At 33.7% G+C, this 20,807-nt stretch overlaps 2 protein-coding genes across 12 annotated transcripts; one reads left to right on the top strand and one right to left on the bottom strand.

Moving 5' to 3' along the window:
- The first annotated feature begins 732 nt into the window (after positions 1-732).
- On the top strand, positions 733-10,472 carry SDIR1 (RING/U-box superfamily protein). Of its 11 annotated transcripts, none has more exons than XM_082875549.1 (10): positions 752-993; positions 2,218-2,331; positions 2,478-2,639; positions 2,742-2,796; positions 3,120-3,172; positions 3,285-3,513; positions 3,676-3,790; positions 4,737-4,782; positions 7,477-7,605; positions 10,126-10,472. In XM_082875549.1, exons 3-10 carry the CDS (start codon positions 2,562-2,564, stop codon positions 10,249-10,251), a joined length of 831 nt encoding a protein of 276 aa, XP_082731675.1. In that variant the 5' UTR covers positions 752-993; positions 2,218-2,331; positions 2,478-2,561; the 3' UTR covers positions 10,252-10,472. The 11 variants fall into 11 exon arrangements, with proteins under 11 accessions (XP_082731688.1, XP_028078076.1, XP_028078077.1 ...); XM_082875531.1 differs by having other exon boundaries at positions 7,474-7,605; XM_082875559.1 differs by having other exon boundaries at positions 2,218-2,392; positions 2,489-2,639.
- Positions 10,424-16,533, bottom strand: LOC114279972 (FKBP-like peptidyl-prolyl cis-trans isomerase family protein). Its single transcript, XM_028222278.2, has 6 exons — positions 16,313-16,533; positions 14,796-14,925; positions 11,286-11,419; positions 11,114-11,193; positions 10,887-10,979; positions 10,424-10,788 (listed from the first exon to the last, which is right to left on the bottom strand). Exons 2-6 carry the CDS (start codon positions 14,902-14,904, stop codon positions 10,638-10,640), a joined length of 567 nt encoding a protein of 188 aa, XP_028078079.1. The 5' UTR covers positions 14,905-14,925; positions 16,313-16,533; the 3' UTR covers positions 10,424-10,637.
- Between the last annotated feature and the right edge of the window lie 4,274 nt (positions 16,534-20,807).

Genomic DNA, 20,807 nt, shown 5'->3' with positions numbered 1-20,807 from the left:
TAAATTCTTCACGTCGTGATAGTTTTTTTTTTTTTTTTTTTCGGCCCAATTCATGTCATGATAGTTGGTTCACTTAAAAGTCATATTGTATTAATAATTCTCATTAATTTTCTGAATTCTTTATTTCATATTGTATTGTGATCTAGCCCCCAATAATTCTCATTAATTTTCTGAATTCTTTAAATTTTAATAAAGAAAAAAGAAATGAATGTATATAATTTTTTTTAAAATTTGTCAAAAAAAAAAAAAATCTTACATCTTGATTATGACAGGAGCATTAGAAAATATTTTTTTATAGAAACAAGCGAAGCATTAAACTTTGTTGATTGTGGATTAAGAGACAATTTATTGACTAAATAGATTTATTTCATTTGACAAATTCATTTATTCGAAAAAAATTCACTTTAATCATTCTAAAAATTTATTAGAAATTTTTTTAAAATAAAAAACATACTAGCAAACAAGTTATTTAAATATATAAATTGGAGTGTTTGGAAAGAAAAAGTTATGGCTTTTTGGGCAATAGTATTAAAAAAGAAAATATGTTAGAATAGTCAATAATATAAAATATCATATCAAATCCATAATTATTTCACAAACCTCACATTTAATTAGAAAAAATTAATACACTTTTCAAACACAATTAGTTTATTTTAGTGTATTAAAATAGTCAATAATTAAAACACTCAACTATTCACCCCAAATATATATATATATATATATATATATTTCAAAAATAAAGCAAAATTTTGACAATACTGCCGAGGCGGAGAGAGTTGGGTTCTGACGAAAGCGAGAGAAGAAAAGAATCGAAACGCGTTCGGTTCAACTCTGTTCTCAGCTTTCCCTTTGAACTCTCTCTTCTCTCTCTCTCTCTCTCTCTCTCTCTCTCTCTCTCTCTCTGAGACTGAGTGACATTGGATCGAATTTCGATATATCTAGAAGCGATGATCGCGAACATTACACTTTGATCTGTTGTTTCGATTTGACTCTGTAAGTAATCCTTCTATCTCATTCCTAATCCCACACATAAACACTATCTGAGGAAATTTGGGGGTTCTGGTATGGAATTAGGGTTTTTATTGGTTTGTTTTGTGGAATTGGAACAGTCTGGCGTGCGAGGTGTTCAATTGTTTGTTTCCCGAGAAATTTGGCTGCTGGAGTCAATTATTTTGGGGAATGAGATCAAAATCTGTGGTCAAAGTTGCTGAATTCTATAATTTGTGAATAATTCTCATCTATCTATCTCAAAATGTTGAGATGATTTTTAGTTTTCCTGTGAAATTACAAAATCATTCCAAATATTTTATTGAATTGAGAAAGGGCAAAAAAAAAAGAAAAAAAAAAGAAAAAAAGAAGAAGAAGAAGAAGAAGGATTTTGTGATTGCATTGTGTTTGTTTTGTTGAACAGAGAAAACCTTGTACTTTATTTTTGTAGCTCCTTCTGATAATGGTCTATTGAATGAACAGTGGTTACATTTTGAGATAACTTTGCATTGCTGATGAAGAATTTTGTGTTGAATTTCAAATAATGGTGGGTTAATGATTTCACTTGTGATATTGATTTCTTGGAGATTCTACTGGAGAGATTCTCTTTGTCAGTCAGTCTTCACCCCCTTGAAGCTAGGGTTGAGAAATTCTTTCAGTGCGTGACAATGTTCTATTAGCGGTGAACACTGTGTTGTGAAATATAGGACATGACAATGTGTGTGTGTGTGTGTATTTGTATTTGTTTATCTGCATTTATGCTGGTAAGTAAGAAGAAGTGATTTGCTTTGAGAAGCAAAAGTTCATGCTATTTCTGGTTTCTTGAAATGACCTAGCGGCTTATTATTAATTGATTGATGAATGTGGTTTGGATTTAAATGACTATTTATTTGTCAAGTTACATCTGCTTGTTGCTCATGAAAATTGGAGGATTCTCAAGTATGTTTTTTTTTTTTTTTTGTTTTTGGTTCAGCACATACGATTCCTTGTGCCATCTGTGCAGTGTGCACAGAAAATTTCATATCAGGACACTGGACTTGGCAACATAGAGTGCAAAAATATTGTCTGATTTCGATTTTCATCTAGATACTACTAAAACCTGATATCAACGTCGTTAATTTTCTTTAATTTGAAGTTTATTTCCTTGGGTTCATGTGCAATTGTGTTTGTTTTGAGTTTGCCATCAGTCCTTGGCTGTCTAAGCTGCATTTGTAATTATCATTTGCGTAGGGCAATCAGGACTTTGCTCAGGGAGTCAATGTGGAATGTAATCGAAGCATTGGAATTTACTATAATTGGATTGTGACATGAATCTTTTTGAGAAGCTCTGATAAGGAATAAAGGGTTGCATACATGTGCTAAAATAAGTTCTCAGTTAGAATTTCATGAATACACTTGATTTGAGGTTTTAAGCGTGCATGGCATAAATTTGGGTGCCTTTAAATTTAGCTTGTCTCAGTAATTCTGTTGTTTTAATATTGCTTATGCAGTTACTTTGTAGGACTGATATTTCAGTGTGCAAATAAGTGATTCTTTCATTGAGTGAAGTTTCCGTAGAACTTCACAACACAACCATGAGTTTTGTTTTCCGTGGGACTAGAGCAGATATAGAAACTGGCCTTCCAGGAATTATTCCTGAAAGGCGTGCAGTGGTAAATCTCTTGCACTTTTTACAATTGACTCCATATCTTTTTTATGCTTGAGAATTTATATGAGTTCATATAAACAATCTGAAATATATTTCTGTCTGTCAGCGTGTTCATGCTGCTCGACCAGTCAATACCAATTCACTTGCTTTTCTTGTTACAGGTACTGTATTCATTTGGATACTTTTGTTTTTAGGGCAAATTATCAACTCCTCCCTTGAGATTTGACTAAAATACAGATTCTCCCTGAGGTTTGAGAAATTACATCCGCCCCTGAGGTTTATATTTGCATAACAAATTGTCATTTGTTATGCAAATATAAACCTCAGGGGGCAATTTTAATTTCTCAAACCTCAGGGGAGAATCCGTATTTTAGTCAAACCTCGAGGGGGGTGTTGGTAATTTGCCCTTGTTTTTATCAGTGATTTTTCTAAATTATTTTCACTTATAAGCTGGAAATTATAATGCCCTATTCTTTGTTTGCAGTTCTGTTGCTGTTCATGATTCTAAACTCACACCAGATGTCACCTAACTTCCTGGTACTATCTGAACTGAGTATGAGATTATGGCAGTGTCTTTTTAGCTAACAGTACTTAAGCTTCTTTTATTTGACAAGCAATTTGATGGTTTGCTTTATATCTGTCTTTGCAGCTCTGGCTAGTATTTGGCGTCTTTTTTATGGCAACAAGTCTAAGGATGTATGCAACTTGTCAGCAACTTCAAGCTCAGGCCCAATCTCATGCTTTGGCAGCAAGTGGGCTTCTTGGTCATACTGAATTACGCTTGCATATGCCACCATCAATAGCACTTGCAACCAGAGGGCGGTTGCAAGGTCTCAGACTCCAGCTCGCACTTATTGACCGTGAATTTGATGATCTGGGTGTGGTAGTCATAGTCTTGTGACATCTTAAATTTTACTGCATTACTTTCTACAATATACACAATTTTTGTTCTTCTTTATTTTCCTCTTCCTGGAAGCTTAAAAACTTCATTTAGGTAAACTAAATCAGGTCTTTAAAAGGTATTTGTTTGCTAAATGCAGATTATGAAACTTTAAGAGCACTGGATTCTGATAATGTTCCCACAGTTCCTTCAATGAGTGAGGAAGAGATAAATGTTCTTCCTGTTCATAAGTACAAAGTTGCTGGCTCCCATAGGTTAGTTATCAAGTACTACAGTTACAGTAATTCTTAGTATATCTGCTTCAAGAGTCTCCTTTTCATGCTTGCAGTGTCCAAGTAGCAGGATCGAGTCTATATTTTCTTCTTGTTGGATTGAATTTGTACCTCACATTTCTGAAGTTCAATAGAAAAAAATGAAAGAAAAGGAATGCAAATTGTTGGATGTTTTATGTTTGTGGAAAATTAAAAATTTAATTGTTTTCGATTCACCAGCCTCTCCATTTATTGTTGTCTTGGTCCACAGGCAGAATAGATTGGTGACCTCTATATGGATTTTTGTAAATTAATTTTATTTTTTAAAAACAAAAATGAGTGGATTTCTATGTGAAACTCCTTCCCTGGATTACTTCCTTCTTTGAAAGTGTTTTTCCCTGAGTGAAGCCAGGATAAGTGCATTTGTCACATAGGCTTCAAACTACACACTTTTGGGTCCTATCAAATAATATAAGGGAGAATTGTTAAAAGGTGAACGGGTGGGTTGGGGTGTAGAAAGACAAAAAAAGGTAGCTTTAACTCAAAAATTCCAAACTAGGAAATCTAAAAAAAAGAACCTAGAAAAGACAAATGAAATAATGTTTTGTCATCAGCCACATTAGGATCAGCTGCTAGTGACCCAATGAGTTTAAACGAAGTGTGTATTACTCAATAAATTATGAACGTATAATAGGCACTTGATTTAATTTTCTTCATTCATCTTTTTCGAACAATCAAATGTCTGTATTTGGCATTGATGGGTATGTGGTAATTTTACTATCTATTGTCAAACGAAGAAAATGTGAAACTCATAGTGACTTTGCAAACTGCAAGAGAGATTTCATGTAACTTTTAAATCTGTTTTTCAATCCAAACACTATTTCTTTTTCCCCGTCAAACAGATAAAGTAATTTGATTCTTGGAATTTTAATTCTGGTTCTGTTAACAGTGGTATCTCATCAATGCAAGTGGCTTCATCTTCAGCCTCTGCTGAGGTACACTTCTTCCCCTTCTAATACTTCAAAAATAACTTTATAATCAAATTATGTTTCACTAAAGCCGATTACATTTTATTGTCCCTTTATGTTGGGATATGAATTATATGCATTGATTATTGTGTATCAAATCATGTTTCAATTGTGTGCCCATGTGCTCTCATGAAGTTTACTGTTCTATTTCTGAGCTTGAGCCTTTGCGGGTACTCAAGCAGTGTGAAAATCTCAAGAGCACAAATTTTGATCAATACTGTAACTCGAACCTTGACATACTAGATTGCTGGATCAGGATCCTCTCCTGCGTTTTTTGGTCCAGCCCAGTCCAGCAGTTTGGCGGGAAGACCATCCAATGGTCTGAATCACACCACATTGTGGAGAGCAAAATGATGAGGATAACGCCACCTTTTGGAACGATGTGGGATGACAGTCCACTCACATAGACTCATTCCCGCCTACTCCTCAGACGGCGGTAGTTGTGGCCCTCCACCATAGAAGCGACGGCGAACCTTTGCCCCACCATAAAAGCTGTGGCGAATGCTTGGACCAATGCTCTCACTCTCTCTGGTTGACAACCCAACTCTCTCTCTATTTCATCCTCCGCAGCAGTCACGGTGGCGTTGCATCTCCTTTTCTTCTTCGCCTACTGTGATGACAACTGTAGCATTGTTAACCACTGCTGTTGCCTTCATTGGGATCGGTGGAGGAAGAGGGTTTGATGAGTGAAGTAAGTGATAGAGACCACCGCCACTGCTGTAAGCCAGTCCTTGTAGCTGCCGCCTTCACTGGGTTTAGAGGAGAGTTTCTAGGGCTTAGGCAGTGAGTGAAGCGTAAGCAAAGATCAGAGTTGATAGCCTCTATTAGGGCAATTGGTTTATTCAAAATCAAATTAGCCTCAAAAATAAACTCCAAGCTAACTATTCCAAAATTTCATCATTTAGGAGACTTGGAGAGTTTCGTTTATCAAATCCAACGTTTTGATACCGGTCAAATGGAAGAACTTTATCAAGACAAAATGACAGATTACATTCTAAACTCCAACAATTGTAAAAGTTTCTTCGCAGAGCTAGGCGATGTTGAGGATTCACTACACACCAATAATTATCCATAAGATGAAAACAACTGGTGGGACAACCTGGATAATATGGAATGCCACAATCTTGAGAATATGATGGAAGCAATGACGAATTAGAGATTCCTTTCAGAGACAGAAGCATTAGTCGATTGGGCCCAAATGGTGTATCTCGCATCTTTTTTCAGAAGGCGTCTACTTTCCGCAAAAACAGACAAAAGACTTTACTTTCACTTTATTGAGCAAGTCCAAATGCCAACCTGCTGGCATCTCATCTTTTACTCGAATATGTTTAACATCTGAGCTTTGGAGTCTGCCCTGAGGATATATAAGGAAGGAGACTCTTACGTTCAAGGGCATTGAAAAATAGAGAGTATTAGAGATAGCATGAGTAATAACTTCTTTTTATCTACAAAAAAAGGAAGATGTGTTTGTAAGAGTCTTTCAGTTGTAATGTTTATGTTTGTAGTATCTGAAGAAAAGTCCATTTTCAAAACCATTGTTCTTTCATAATATAATCCTATTCTTGAGTGATACACTAACTTTGAGAGATTGAGAGTAAAGTGAGGCAATGAGGCTATTAGTGATTACCTATAGGCAAGAAGCCACTTGGGAAAACAGAAGCTGAAGGCAAGATCCGAGCTTAAAAGGCCTCGTGGAAGGTGTTCTTCATTAGAGTTCTATACTTAGGAACCCATAATTGGATATAATTTCCTAGACATTAATAACTGTTACTTGCTTGCTTACATGTTCTAAGCCCTGTAGTTGTCTTCACCCATATCTAATCTTAGAAATCAACTCGCAGTGCTTAAAGAACACCAACAAGAACTAACTGCACAACTTGAGAACAATTTGTTTCTTAAATCTTTAGCCACCTTTAACACACTTCTGCATTACTGTCTTTCTTTCTCCATTTTTTTAACCATGTTCTTTTCTTATATTAAGTGTAAGTTGCCGACTTTTTTTAGTGTCTGGGTTACCTTTCTTCCAGAAATGCTTTGAGACACATTTTGGGGATCATTCTTGGATCTCCACATCAAGATATTTGTGACATGGTTAGTCATGTTGGAAAATGTCCTAAAAGTTCTGTAATTGTGAAATTTCATTTTTAAATTTGGACGTGTCTGAGAAGTATTGTACACATTTCTAGCCAAGCGACTCTAGGACAAAACTGCATCTGATCTTTTAGCCAAAAGGCTGAGATAGGCATTAGACAAAGTTACTTTGCATTAGTATAAATATATAAAGTTGGCAGTATTGGATGGGTATCAATTAGGCCACTTTTGAATTGCAAACTATACTTAATGGGAGAATGCTTAATTAGTCTAGTAACTATATCCTCTAAGAAAACTTATACCATGCATAGATTTTGTGTTTATTTGCCGTTGGCTTGTTAAATGTTGGTTCCACAAGATTTATCAAAAAAACAAAAAAATGTTGGTTCCACAAGCAAAATGAGATCTAGGAGTGCTGAGCACATCACTCATTCTTGCACATATTGTATGCATACTCTTTTAATTCAATTTTCATTCAAGTTCTTGACAAAATTATTCTTACATTTGTCATAATTACTTCTTGCTTTATTACTTAATCATTCAAAAGTGCCATTTTTTTTTATGAAGCAGAAGAAGCAAGACATTGCCAATGCAGCAGTTGGGTCCACAAAGGCCGCGGAAGATGAACTGACTTGCAGTGTTTGCTTGGAGCAAGTCAATGTGGGAGAACTTGTTCGTAGCCTGCCATGTTTGCATCAGGTTCGTTCTCTTTCTTGAAGTGTTTTTTAGCTTTTCATCACTTCTCACCTTTTGGAAAGCCAATTTATACCTTTCTTTAATCTCAATTTATGAAGCATGGATCTGAATTAAACTTCAATGTTTTACTAATAGCCGCTTCAAAGGGGAAAAAAGTTAAAGTTTAATTAACATTTGATTATCATTCAATCATTAGCATAACAGTACATCTTTTGTCTTTTTCGGATTTGTCTTCCCTTGAAATGAAGTTAGCCTAGATAAATTCATACAATTCAACTATGGATAGAATGGGAAATGTTATACTTCCAGAATAATTAATTATGGCATTTACGAAAGATCCGGTGTGTTGGGTCTTTAGTTTTGAAGTAAGAGGATCACAAGTCACATAATTTTGTATGAAAATTATATTGACTACTATTTGTATAGCATTACTCAGATTAATGTGGACAGGGCTAGCCTTGAAGTGAGGCCGTCGCCTCGGGCCCCCAAATTTAAACAAAATTTAAGTGCCCCTAATTAGGGGTGGGTATCATGGAATGTTATTTTAGATTTAGTCAAAATTACCTCAATATTGATCTAATTTATTTATTTTTTATGTTATTGTATCATGTCATGATTATTTTGTGTCCGATTAATGTTTTAATCAATGTTTTAAAAATCAAATTGGTCAAGTTAAACCAGAATCGAGCCATGACATCATAATTATTTTTACAATTTGAAAATAAATAAAATATATTCATTTGAGGAAAAACTGGTGAAAATTCCATCCCAAAGGGTTATAAGGCAGTAGATCAAAGATAAAATCTTGTTTGGTGATAAGGACAAGGCATTGGCGACAGCAAGTGGTGGTGTTGAGATAGAGAAATGTGTGATATTCAATAGATAGATTGTTGAATGAGTGACATGTGTCACATTTCAACAAACAACAAATAGTTTGATGAATTTTAACAGATAGATAGATATGTTGATGTCAATAGATAGTTGTCTTTTTGGACAAATTGTGTTTTTTTGACCCAAAGAGATTAGAGCTTGGGCCTAACGACTCAAAATATTCAAAAATGGACTTATGGCCCAAGTGCCTTCATTTAAAATATTTTTATAATTTAAGATATATATATTTATATTAATATTGTTTGTAAAATATTAATTATGCATATGTTTGAGAGAAATTAGTTTGAATACAGTAAATATTACTCTGTTTGTTCCATTTTGTTGGTCCATTATTCCATTTTGGGATGTCCCAAAATGATAGTCCTATTTAAAAAGTCAAAGTAAAAAATATTTGATTTTCTAAAATTATCCCTTTTGAGTAATTATAAATATATTAAAAATTTGAAAAGATGGGAGGGGGGGCAATGGTGGAAAAATATTTTGAAATTTAAATTTAAGTATAATGATTGCATGCCCTCTTAAAAAGTTGAAATCCCCAAAAGGAATCAAAAAATTGGGACGGAGGGAGTATATATCTTCTATATATTAACAAGGAGCCATGGTGACATAAAGGAAATTTATGTTCTTTGGAGTCTGAGGTGTTGGGTTCAACTCCTTGTAGTACCAACTTTTTCAATATTGGACCACAAACTGATTTGGATTAAAATGATCCGTTTTCAAGTGGGAACGGTTAAGAGCGTACATTCGGACCCTAGACCGGTCGATAGTCAAACCGGTTGGTCCCGTTCTGTTTTCAAAATATTGGTTTTAATGGCAAAATTTTCACTCTCAGTTAAAAACACATGTATGGCTAAATTAACTTTTTAAATAGCATTCTAAATAGGTAACAAACATTAACCCCATCCTGTTGAAAATATTTTTTTATGTATCTTAAATGATGTATATGCTAAACTTGCTAATTTCATGTAAGGTTTGAATCGTGTTGAAAATTCTCACCTTAACCCCATCTAATTCTAGCTCTTTTGACGTTGGTAGGCTAAAAAAGAAGGATTCAATTCAATTAATCTTAGCTCTCAATCTAAATGGAAGGACCCTATTAAATTATGAATGCTTAATTAGTAATTTAATTGAATTAATGTTTTGTTGTATTTAGTTTAATTTTTATTTTATATTTTATTTAATGTTTTGTTCTTTTGTTGTAATCTAGATTTGTTAAATAATAAAGCAATAAATCATATTTTTTAATTATTACAATGATTTCTTCATATCTTGATCTATTTAAATAATGTAGTATATAATTTTAGTGATTATATATAAAAGTAGAATTTGTGTGAATATTAGCAAATAAAAAAAAAAGTGTCATTTTGTTTCCCAAAAAAATTATGTATAAAAGCGTCATGGATTTGGATAGTAATTTAGAAAGAAAAAGGAAAAAGATTTCACATTTCTTTTTCATTTCTAAATTCCTATCTAAATATATTAGGTCGGGAATATCTCAGGCCGGCTCTGGGTGTGGAACCTGTGCTATTGGTATAATGTTGCAACCATGTGTCCTATTTTGCAGTTCCAGGCCATCTGGGCTGGCTCTTCTTGTGGTTGGCATAATGTAGTAACAATGTTCTTATTTTGCAGTTCCATGCCATCTGCATTGATCCGTGGCTGCGCCAGCAGGGAACTTGTCCTGTCTGTAAATTTAAAGTTGGGTCAGGATTGCACAACAATGGACAAGGCGGTATTGATGCTTCCTATATGGTTTAACAGACTTACAGAGACATTTGTAGCTGCTTATAAAATCACATATACAGCCATATACCCTTGAAATGATTCAGAAACAAGGGAATTCTTTAGACTATAATCTACTCTGGATAATATATGTATCAATTGGTTGGATCTAGTACGTGGCGCCTATGAAGTAGCGAGCTTAATGATATGATACATTATGAATTTTATTTAAAATTAACAATCAACTAAAACTTAAAGTGCTTGTTGATTACCATTTTTACATAAGGTCTCACCAGGTTTCCTTGGTCAGATATTATAATGTTGACTGTCATAGTAAAGCTTTTTATCTAATGAAAAGCTTTATATGGATATGCTTGTCTCTTCAATATTTCAATTTGAAGGAGAAAATGTTTGATGGGGGCCTATTTTGCTTTGCCTTTTCCCTTTCCTTGACCTTTCTTGGATTCCAACTTGGCTTGGATACGAGCCGCGGCAGCAGCTTTAGCTTCTTCTCTCCTCTTCTTCTCCTCCTCTTTCATCGCAGCAGCAATTTCCCTTTGCTTCTTCAACTCCCTGAATAATTTTAGTGTTCAACATCCAACAACATAAGCAAATCATTAAGAATCTGAAAATTGAAAATGATAAAATGGAAGGTGTAGATGACTACTTACTCTAGCCTAGCCCTCTCATCTGAAGCACTACTTAGGCTTGAACCCTTCCGTGGTCTGCAGGCTACCAACTCAATTTCAAAGACTAGGGTTGCACTGTGTTACACACACACACACACACACACACACACACACAAAAGAAAATAAATAAAAAAAATCCTCATCTTTAATCATTGATAATTAATTTATATTTTGTCAAACAACATAGATAAGAAGAGGAAAAACATTACTCGGGGGGTATATCTGGCAGAGAACCTGTGCTGCCATAGGCATATTCTGGCTTGAGAGTGAGCTTTGCAACTTCCCCAACCTGTAAGAATTATTAACACAAAAATATCATAATTTTTCAATGAATATCTGAACAAAAAGCTTCACCGGTCAAGAAAGTTTGCATTGACCGACCTTCATAGTTCTCAATGCAATGTCCCAACCCTTGATTACATTGCCTTTTCCAAGTTCAAAGGTGAAAATAGTATTATCTTCATGTGTAGTGTCAAAAACTTCATCAGTTTCCACAAGGCGGCCTTCATAATGAACTGTTCAGCACAAACAAGTATATTTGTTATGGAATCATGAAGAAAAAGATGCTGATGAGCAAACTTCCGTTAATCTGTAGGGCTACATCATCTTGGAGAATGAATCAGAAAAGTGAAGGTAGCCTTCAATGTAAAAAATATTCTTGCTTTGTCTTTGCACTGAGGGGTTCCCAATTTGCCAAAAATAGTCCAAATAAGCAGAAACCTGAAGTAATTTGGTTCTGAATTGCACTAATAAACAAGGTTGTTAAGATCGCAATCCAAATCGTAGATCCAATATATACCATTCGATCCAACTCGTATTTTGGATCAAGCCAATGAAAGGATCGTTGGGATCAACAAGATCGTTGAAGGATTGCGATTCCATGCGATCCAGATTAATAAGGTTTTTTTTGGCAACTTTAAGTCAAACAAGCCTTTGTCGAGATAAAAGAAGAAAAAAAATTGATCCTCTGAGCTACAATTAGGGCAAGACAAATTGGGGAAAGACAAATTGGACATCAAAGCTTCAAATTTTGTGTAACCAAGTATGCATCTTCATTGAATCTTCCTTCTCCGTTTTTTTATTTTTTTTTGCCTTTTTCTGTCTTCTTCGTTTCTTCTTCTTCATCGCTCCTGGTCTTCGTCTTCACTGCTCTTCTTTTTCTTTGCTGCTCTTCTTTGAATCTTCCTTGTATGTGTTCTATTCTTCGAATCTTCCTCGTATGTAGTTCGAATCACCATTTTTTCTCCTCTCGACTTCTTTTTTCCTCCTCTTCTCTCATCTTTGTAGTTCGACTATCTGTTTTTGTATATGTGTATATTTTATATATATATATATTTGCATGCATGATTGTGTAAGTCCTAATCAAAGCGAACATATGAGGGACTGAAAACCAGAACTTCGAATCACTTGAGGCTCCGTTTGGTTTAGTTTTTGAAATGAATTTTGAGTTTTAAGTTATATTTTGAAAGATGTTGAAAATAGTTTTGAAAGTGAAAATTTTGTTTAGTTATAAGTTCTGAAAATAGTTTTGAAATGATTTGTAATTTTTTTAATTTTTTTTTTAGTTGAATGGATGGGTGTGAGAGAAAATTTGATTGATTAATATGTAGAATGTGAGAGAATGTAAGAAGAGAGAAAAAGTGATTGATTGATTTATTAATAATAAAAAAAAAGGAGAAAGAGCTTCTTCTTTGCTGTTGCTGCTGTTTTTCTTTGGCTCTTTTTTCCTAAACTTTGCTGAAAAAAATTTCTTTTAATTTTCACAATTTGTAGCACACAACTAGCGTAGTAGCATCACAACACAATGTAAACCTCTAGTTCAGGAAGAGGGAGGCAGAGGAAAAATGTTGCTGGGAAAAAAAATTCTTTTATTATGTTTGACTTAGTTTTTTGAGAAAAAATGCTTGAATGCTACCTTGAATTGCTATATTTCTTTTTTTTTTTTTTTTTTTTGGGGGGCGGGGGGGGGGGGGGGGGGGGGGGGGGGGGGGGGGTCATTCTATATACATTTTGATAGTATTACTCTGTCATATAAAAATTATTGCATTTTTTTATGATTTTAGTAGGATCTTACGATCCTACGATCCGATTTGGCAAACCCCCAAAACGATACTGTGTCGGATCCCAATCTTAACAACCTTGCTAATAACTAGCAGATTTACAAACAGAAGGCAGTTATATTTTGTGCATAGTAATGCAAATCAGTTGGAGATGCAGTCCTAGGGTTACACACAACCTTAGGGAACTTAATATGAGAGTTAGCACTAATGATCATTAACAAGCATAAATATCCAACAAAAAAGAGGAGCAGAAAAGTAATTCAGCAAAGGCAAGAAACACAGGATATTCCACTAGCAAACTTAATTCTGCCAAAGACTTGAAAGAGTTCAATCATCTACCAAATGTAATAAAACATGACAAACAAATCTATTATTTGACTGTGACCAAAAGGGGAAACAAAGAATAGACTTATGGCTAGAAATTTATTCAATGAAAGATTAAATCACAAAACATATTATTTGGGCAGTTTAGCTGAGCAGGTTGCAGGTTTTGTAGTTTGAACTTAAGTCGATGTCAAAGAAAAGTAAGGAAAAAAGGGTGGCCTGGGTGGGCGGAAAGAAGACAAGTAAATAGGGTTAGGTCCTACCAGTCATGCAAAAACAAGAGGCCTTACTGAGGAGCCTTGGAACCATTCATGCTACAACCAAGGAATAGAGAAAGGGAACAATCTAAGAGATGAGTCGAAGAAGAAATTATGACACCATAGTCCCACTTATCTTGCCACTTAAATAGTCATGTGACTGGCACGTTACCACTTAAGTGATGTGGACAACCTTCAAATCATAAGGCTCCAAAATACACATTAAAGGCCAAATAAAAAAATCACTACTCCAAATTTCCAATTGTCCTAGAATTTATGCTCATGTAGTTGGCCTCTAACAGGCCATGGACAAAGGCATCAACAATTCCATGGCATCTAGAGCTTGCCCAGGGAGACTTTATGCAAGCATTTGGCTAGTCAAACTGAAACTGCTGTCAGCTAAGTGACAACTCAAAGGTCTTTGGTGGATAATTGAAGTAAAGACTTGATAAGGTAGCATGTATGTCAAACCCATCAAGGCACTTATTAATCTCCAGCAACCTGCCCCAAATCCAGTTGCAGATAGTCTACGACTCCACAATGTTTGCATTACTCAGCAGCTTCTTCCTCGTAGGCTGATTGCAAAGATTACAAATTGGTAGTTGTGATGTCTCTCAAACCTAACCACTCTAGGGACCACCATTCCCACCTTTAACTCCCCCTCTAAGGTGAAGAAGGTGATTGCCAGGGTTGAAGTAAATCAGATTTGGAACCCATCATTTACATTAGAGTTATTTAATAATGTGAAAAGATTTAAAATTTGGCCAATTCACCTTGAACATACTACGACTCTTTAAATGACTCAGTATGCAACTGTAGTCCCAAGATGCTCAATTCTCACCTCAAGCTAACTATTTCTAATGATCATACAACATTATAAGTCACCTCCTACTAGTTAAGGATCTTCCAAAACCTTATATCTATTCATATGTTTTATAGTTTTGCGATGGAATCTTTACATGCCAGTGATTGCAACAGTGACATGAGCAGTCATAGTATTTGTATCATCCAATTCCTACCATACTAAATTGCATTTATTAATAAAATAAATGAGACATGCTCACACCTAAATCTTAAAAGAGCAGTGAAAAAAAATGGTAAAAAGAAAGAAAATATGAAACTAAAAGGTGAATTATGCACCCAAACCAACTGGAGATACAAATGTTATATGTCCAGTAACTCTTTACCAATTAGCACGTACACATCAAGCTATAACAAAAATTCATGAATGCTAGTAATATGAGGCATACCATCAACAAGAGGAAGATTCTCCGTTGGAGCAATTGCATCAGGTTTGGCACGCCTTACAATTGTCTTGATGACACCTCCATCTCCAGTTAAATCAATTGCATCACCCATGATTTCCAAATTTTTAGTAATCTAATTGGGAAAACAAAACACAGCATAAAAGCAAATTAAATTATTGTGTAGATGGAAAATTAATTCAGCAAATTAAAACATAGAACAATGTCCACCACTGCTACACTCTTCTGGTAACATGCACGCTAGACAAAGGTACAACGATCTGCCGATTACTTAAAGGCACAATTATAAAAATTAACAAAATAATTAATAAATGGATGGGCTAATTGGACGGGGAAATGGTAAAATCTGCAGATTTCAAATGGATCTAGTTGTAGCCTATTGTTGATTGCTACATATACCTTTCTTATACGGGTGAAACACACTGAAATGCTCCCTCCCTCTACCATTCATGAAAAAGAATCACAAAAAGATTCACTTACCAACCAACTCCACATATAACCTTATTCAGCGTGTGTTGTGTCGCATGACCATGTTTGAGCTACTTAGGATATTATAATGGATGAAGCAACGTCTTACTCACTAAGTTACCAACTCCATGACATGATAACTAAAAAAATATAAGACATGTCAACAAGTTATGAGAGCCTTACTAGGCGAATCGTACAGCAATATAAGAAATGTTTACAAAGCTGAGAAGCCTTTTGGCTTTTTTATTTTTGGGGAAAAATTCACTCATACACCCCTAAAAACTAAAACCTACACTTACACCACTGTAATCCCAACCAAAGTAAAACTGAACCATTTTATTTTATGTTTCAGAAAAATAATTAACTCAATTATACTATTGAGGGTCATGAAGGCAAATTACCAATACATGTGCCCTGGTATGCCTAATCCTTTGAGGATTAGAGGTCAACGAAAGAAGGCTTTTGTTAAAGTTTATCATGGTCTGCCAAGTAGCCCCTAACATCAGACTCGAGAGATTTATCTCATTAATAAGGACCTCAAAATTTCCAAAATTCTGAACGCCTGAATTTCAGTTGTGCAATCTTATCTACTAGTACTTGTTCACATCCAGATTTCCAATATTTGATGTTACTGAAAAGGATTGCTTTGCAATCTAATTAAAGCCTACATCAAAGCGAAGTTAAGTTCGCTATGTGTTTAATTTTGCACACCATACTATACTATACACACTGTGAAAGCAAACTTAATCACAGAGCAATCAACCGAAAATGGAAAATAAAAAATAACAATCGAGGCAATACAATCGTTCCATAACATCAATTTCACGTAGAACTAGGGTTTGACAAATTGTTGCATATAATTTGAAATGTCAATTCAATCCACTAAGAACAAATTCACAGCTTCAAACTAAGTTAAATAGTTTGAAAATCACAAATTATCAACAATCAATATCAATAAGAATACAATTTCGATGATCTATACATGGAGTGTATGTGTAAGTATAACTAGGGTTTAAGAAACGAAACGAGAATACCTTGTTCTAAGGAGACGGAGAACCTGGAAAGTAGAGGCGATAGAGAGAGAAAGAGGGCGATCGGAGAGAGGAATCGGCGATGAAATCTCGGAGGAAGAAGGTTCCGTACGCTGATATATATATGCCGTAGAGTTCGTCGGCCATAGCCTTTCTGTGTCTCACTGCTTTGCTCTTCAATGTTATTCTTTCGATTTTATATGAGGTGTTAGTTTGGAAAGTTGGCTATTTTAGGGCTATGAAGATATATTTTTAAGAAATTTTTTTAAAATTTTGTTCGATTTAATTTTTTTGAAAAAAATTTTAAAATTACTTTCTTTTTCTTACTTATCAACTAATTACTTTTTCTCTCTCGTTTCTCATTCTCAATCATTTTTTCTCTCTCACATATATGATATATCTACTCAACTATAATAAAATATCAAATCATTTTAAACTGTCAAACTCCAAAACTATTTTCAAAATATACAACCAAACAAACTAAAAAAAATTTAAATTCTCTCCCCAAAAATTATTTAAAAAAATTATTTCAAAACACAAATCAAACACACTCTTAGTTTTTTTTTGGTTATTTTAATTTGGTTAAAATAATTACATTTGAAATGTTGATTGATTTTTTTAATTGATTTGATAGTTATAAAAAAAAAAGTAAAATAATTATAAATTAGATATGACATTTTATGTTATTGATTATTTTAACTTATTTTATCTTTTGGTAGATTATTTTGACTTAACCCTCTTCCCAAACATCCTAAAAGGATAAATTATACTCATCACCCCTAACTTCTATTAAAAAAAATTTGGGCTTCTCATTTTTTTTTTCCCCTCATAATGTCGAAATAACAATGCTAAAGTTATCTGTTTGGTGGAACCTTCAAAATATAGTTTCATACTCACTTTTAACTGTGGTATTTGTTTAGCGTTTTTAAAAATTAATTCCACACTCATTTTTAAAAACTCTTTCCAAGGCAAGAAAATTTGGACTAATCGGTCGTCCTACCGGACGTGTCACTGGTTGACTAGAATAGTGTTTGATTTTTTATTTTTATTTTTGCACCTATTATTTTTATTTTTATATTACAAAAAAAATATTTGTGAAATTTTTTGAAATTTTTTATGAGTTTTGAATAGAATTTTGAGTTGTATGTTTAGTTATAAGTTGTAAGTTTTTGTATCAAATATCATATATCACACCACTCAATTCAAACTCAATTTAAAACTATTTTCAAAACTCATAACCAAACAAATTTTTCACACTTAAATCATAATTTCAAAACTCACAAACTCAAAATATAACTTTATTCTCAAATCATAATTCTAAAACTCTATCAAACACTCTAATTTTTCCATGTTAATGTTACTTCATTAATGTAAATATTATTTTTGACCATTGTTTATTCAGTAAATTACGCTCACATGTTTTGAGATTAAAAAATATATATAATTAATTTTATATTTTTAACATAATTATATTATTAATTTTTCTTGAGATTTTAATTTGCATAATTATAAGATTTTTTTAATCAGTAATTCAGTAGTTGTATGAATAAAAAATAATATTATTATCTATTTTTTTATTAAAATATACATTTATCTTTATTTATTTCAATGTCTACTTACCAAGTTTCAATAAATTTGTCTTTACTGAAAGAGAGGTTAACATAATTATATTAAAAATATATAATTAATTATATAAATTTTTTTAAATTTCAAGAGAGGTGACTGTGATTTGTTTTTATTTATTTATGTTTGTTGGATGTCCCCCACCTTCAAACTATCAAAGATGGTACAAGTGGTATTATTTTCCAACAATTCTATAGACACCAAATATGAGTGTTTTGATAGATTTCTTGATAATTTTGGTATTCCTAACATTTTTTTTGCTTTTATTTTATTTTTTTATTTTTTTTTGGGGGGGGGGGGGGTGTTTCTCAAAATCAATTCCAAATTTGGTATTGCTACTTTTTTAGCACTGTGCAGTAGATTAGTTCCATATTACATAGACTAGTTTCAAATTACAATAATATATTTCCAAGTACAATGAAAATTTGATCAAAAAATTTTCATAAAAGTGAAGGGAATGAAACTTATCTATATATTTCATATTTAGATAAAATTATAAATAATTTTTATAGATTTGTAGAATTTTTAAAAGAGAAAATTGACGATAAATCCAATTTAGAGGGTGTCTAACATAATTGGTTCAGTGTATTTTTTTTTATTAGTGAGAGATCAATCATTTGTAAAATAATTTGATGAGATGTCTTTTTACTTGTTTTGAAAGACATTTTCTCTTCAATTTTACTCATTAATTTATCTGTTGGCTTTTTTTATCTATTGAATTTTTTGACTATCTATTCAAATTATTTTCTATCTGTTTAGATTTTTCATCTATCTGTTCATTTTTTTTTGTCTATCTGTTTAATTTTTTTCTGTGCAAATTTTTTATCTGTCCAACAATTGGTCCAGCTATTGGTGCCTGGATATACGTCATTTTGTATTTTCTTCTCTATTTTTAAGGTTTTTAAGATCCAAAACAAAGTTTTCGGTCTTGGGCGTCTAATTTTTTTTTTTAAACACTGTAATTTAATAATTTTATAAGCTCATTTTGAAATACCTTTTTTCACTAGCAATGCTCGAGGTCGTTAGTGATGGTGAGGAATGGAGGAGATAGTGAAAACTTATTTCGGAAACATATGAAAATATCATTTTTTAGAAAATTTTAAAATTGTGAAATCAATTTTACTTTTTTTGAAAACAAAAACAACATATAAAACAAGTTCTTATTTGTAGTTTTATTCAGCATCACTCCAACGTGGAACTTGGTCGAGTGTCATCACAAAATTTCCAGTATCGGTTAGTAATCCACCTCGAGTAGTGGTGGCAGCCACAGGCCGATGCATCTTTCTTAGCCAGCTCCTATCAATCAAAGCTTCACTTCCCTTAACAATCTCACAATCACATGTATTTCTTCAAACCCTCACACTAATAGCCCAAGTTTCAGAAACACACAACTGAAACTTCAACACTTCTGCAATATATATATATATATATATGAAAATAAGTAAATTAATGAATTACAGCTTCCATATACAGAAAAACAAACTCAAGAAACAGTCAAAATAAAAGCAAATACAAAACTAGGATCATAATTTCAATCAACTCAAGCAAGCTCAATTTCCTTGAATCAATCAAGACAATGATGAAACCATAATTTTGCATGATCATCTCAAATTTACCAATCAAAAAATCATTTAACATTGTGAATTGACCAATACAACATCATACATATGCAAATATACTCTCTCAAGTACATACATACAGTCATGGTATATATATATACATGCATAATATGTGCAAATAAAACTCTATATGTTCAAATTATCTGTTCAATTTTTTGAACAAATTTGTCCAACAAACAACATATTTTCAACAAAAACAATCCAGCCCACCATTATCATCCACATCTACTGAGAAAAAGTGGATAGACATAGAACACAGAAGATAGAAGAAAAAAAAAAGGCCAGTGGCATCGTCTTCAATCTCATACATCAAATTCTCAACTTCATCATTTTCAACACCCTTTTTTTTCTCATTTCCATCCCTATCTTCCTTCACTTTCAGACTTAAGCCCTTCATTTCCGACCATTCACTGCTCTCAATCCAATGGCCCATTCAGACAACCTCTCGTTCTCATTCCTCCCATTACTCTTAAACCCGTCCCTCCATCTCTTCCACTGCAATTGCCGGCGAATGTGCCGACGAAGCTCGCAACGGCGGCGATGGCGGTGGTAGAGAAAGGTAAGAATGTGAGTACATTAGAGTTTTAGAAATAAAAGGTGAAGGAGCATCAGGACAATCCAACCCTAACAATTACAATACATACACATATAAATGAGAGTTAAGTGTATATATATATATATACATAGAGAGAGAGAGAGAGAGAGAGAGAGAGAGAGAGGAAAAGAGTACCTAAAGAGGCTAGAGAAAGAGCTCCAAGTGAAAGCTACGGCGATCCAGAGCCTGATCTGGATTTGGAATAGAAGGAGCTCTACACGAAGGCTACGGTGCTTTTGGATATGAAATCAAAGGAGTTCGACAATGATCTAAAGATAAATCGGCGACGAAGTTGAGGAACTCTGGTGCGACGAGCCACTATGGCGACGATTTGTTCGCGGCTTGCAGCTCTCAGACATCGGTGAGTGGTAAAGGGTGACTGAGCCCAAGGCGAAGGAATTGAAGTTGGAACAGGGGGGGCGGTGTCAATATCAACGATGATGCAGGTGTATGCGACGACGACTGAGTAATCTAGGGTTTTGAGACTCTCTCTCGTATGTCTGTCTCTCTCTCTTTCCGCATGAAATGATTCTTTCTCTATTGCTCTGTGTAAATGGTTGATATATATAAAGGTAGTTTGGTCATTATGAAAAAAGTATGTCCTCATGAACATACTAATTTCTCTCCTAGATCTTTGAGCAATAAAATTTTAAATTTAGAC

Source organism: Camellia sinensis, chromosome 1, assembly GCF_055761805.1.
Source record: "Camellia sinensis isolate YWXY chromosome 1, ASM5576180v1, whole genome shotgun sequence".
Taxonomy (NCBI): Eukaryota; Viridiplantae; Streptophyta; class Magnoliopsida; order Ericales; family Theaceae; genus Camellia; species Camellia sinensis.
The sequence above is the reverse complement of the archived record's forward strand: the minus strand, read 5'-3'. Positions and strand labels throughout refer to the sequence as shown.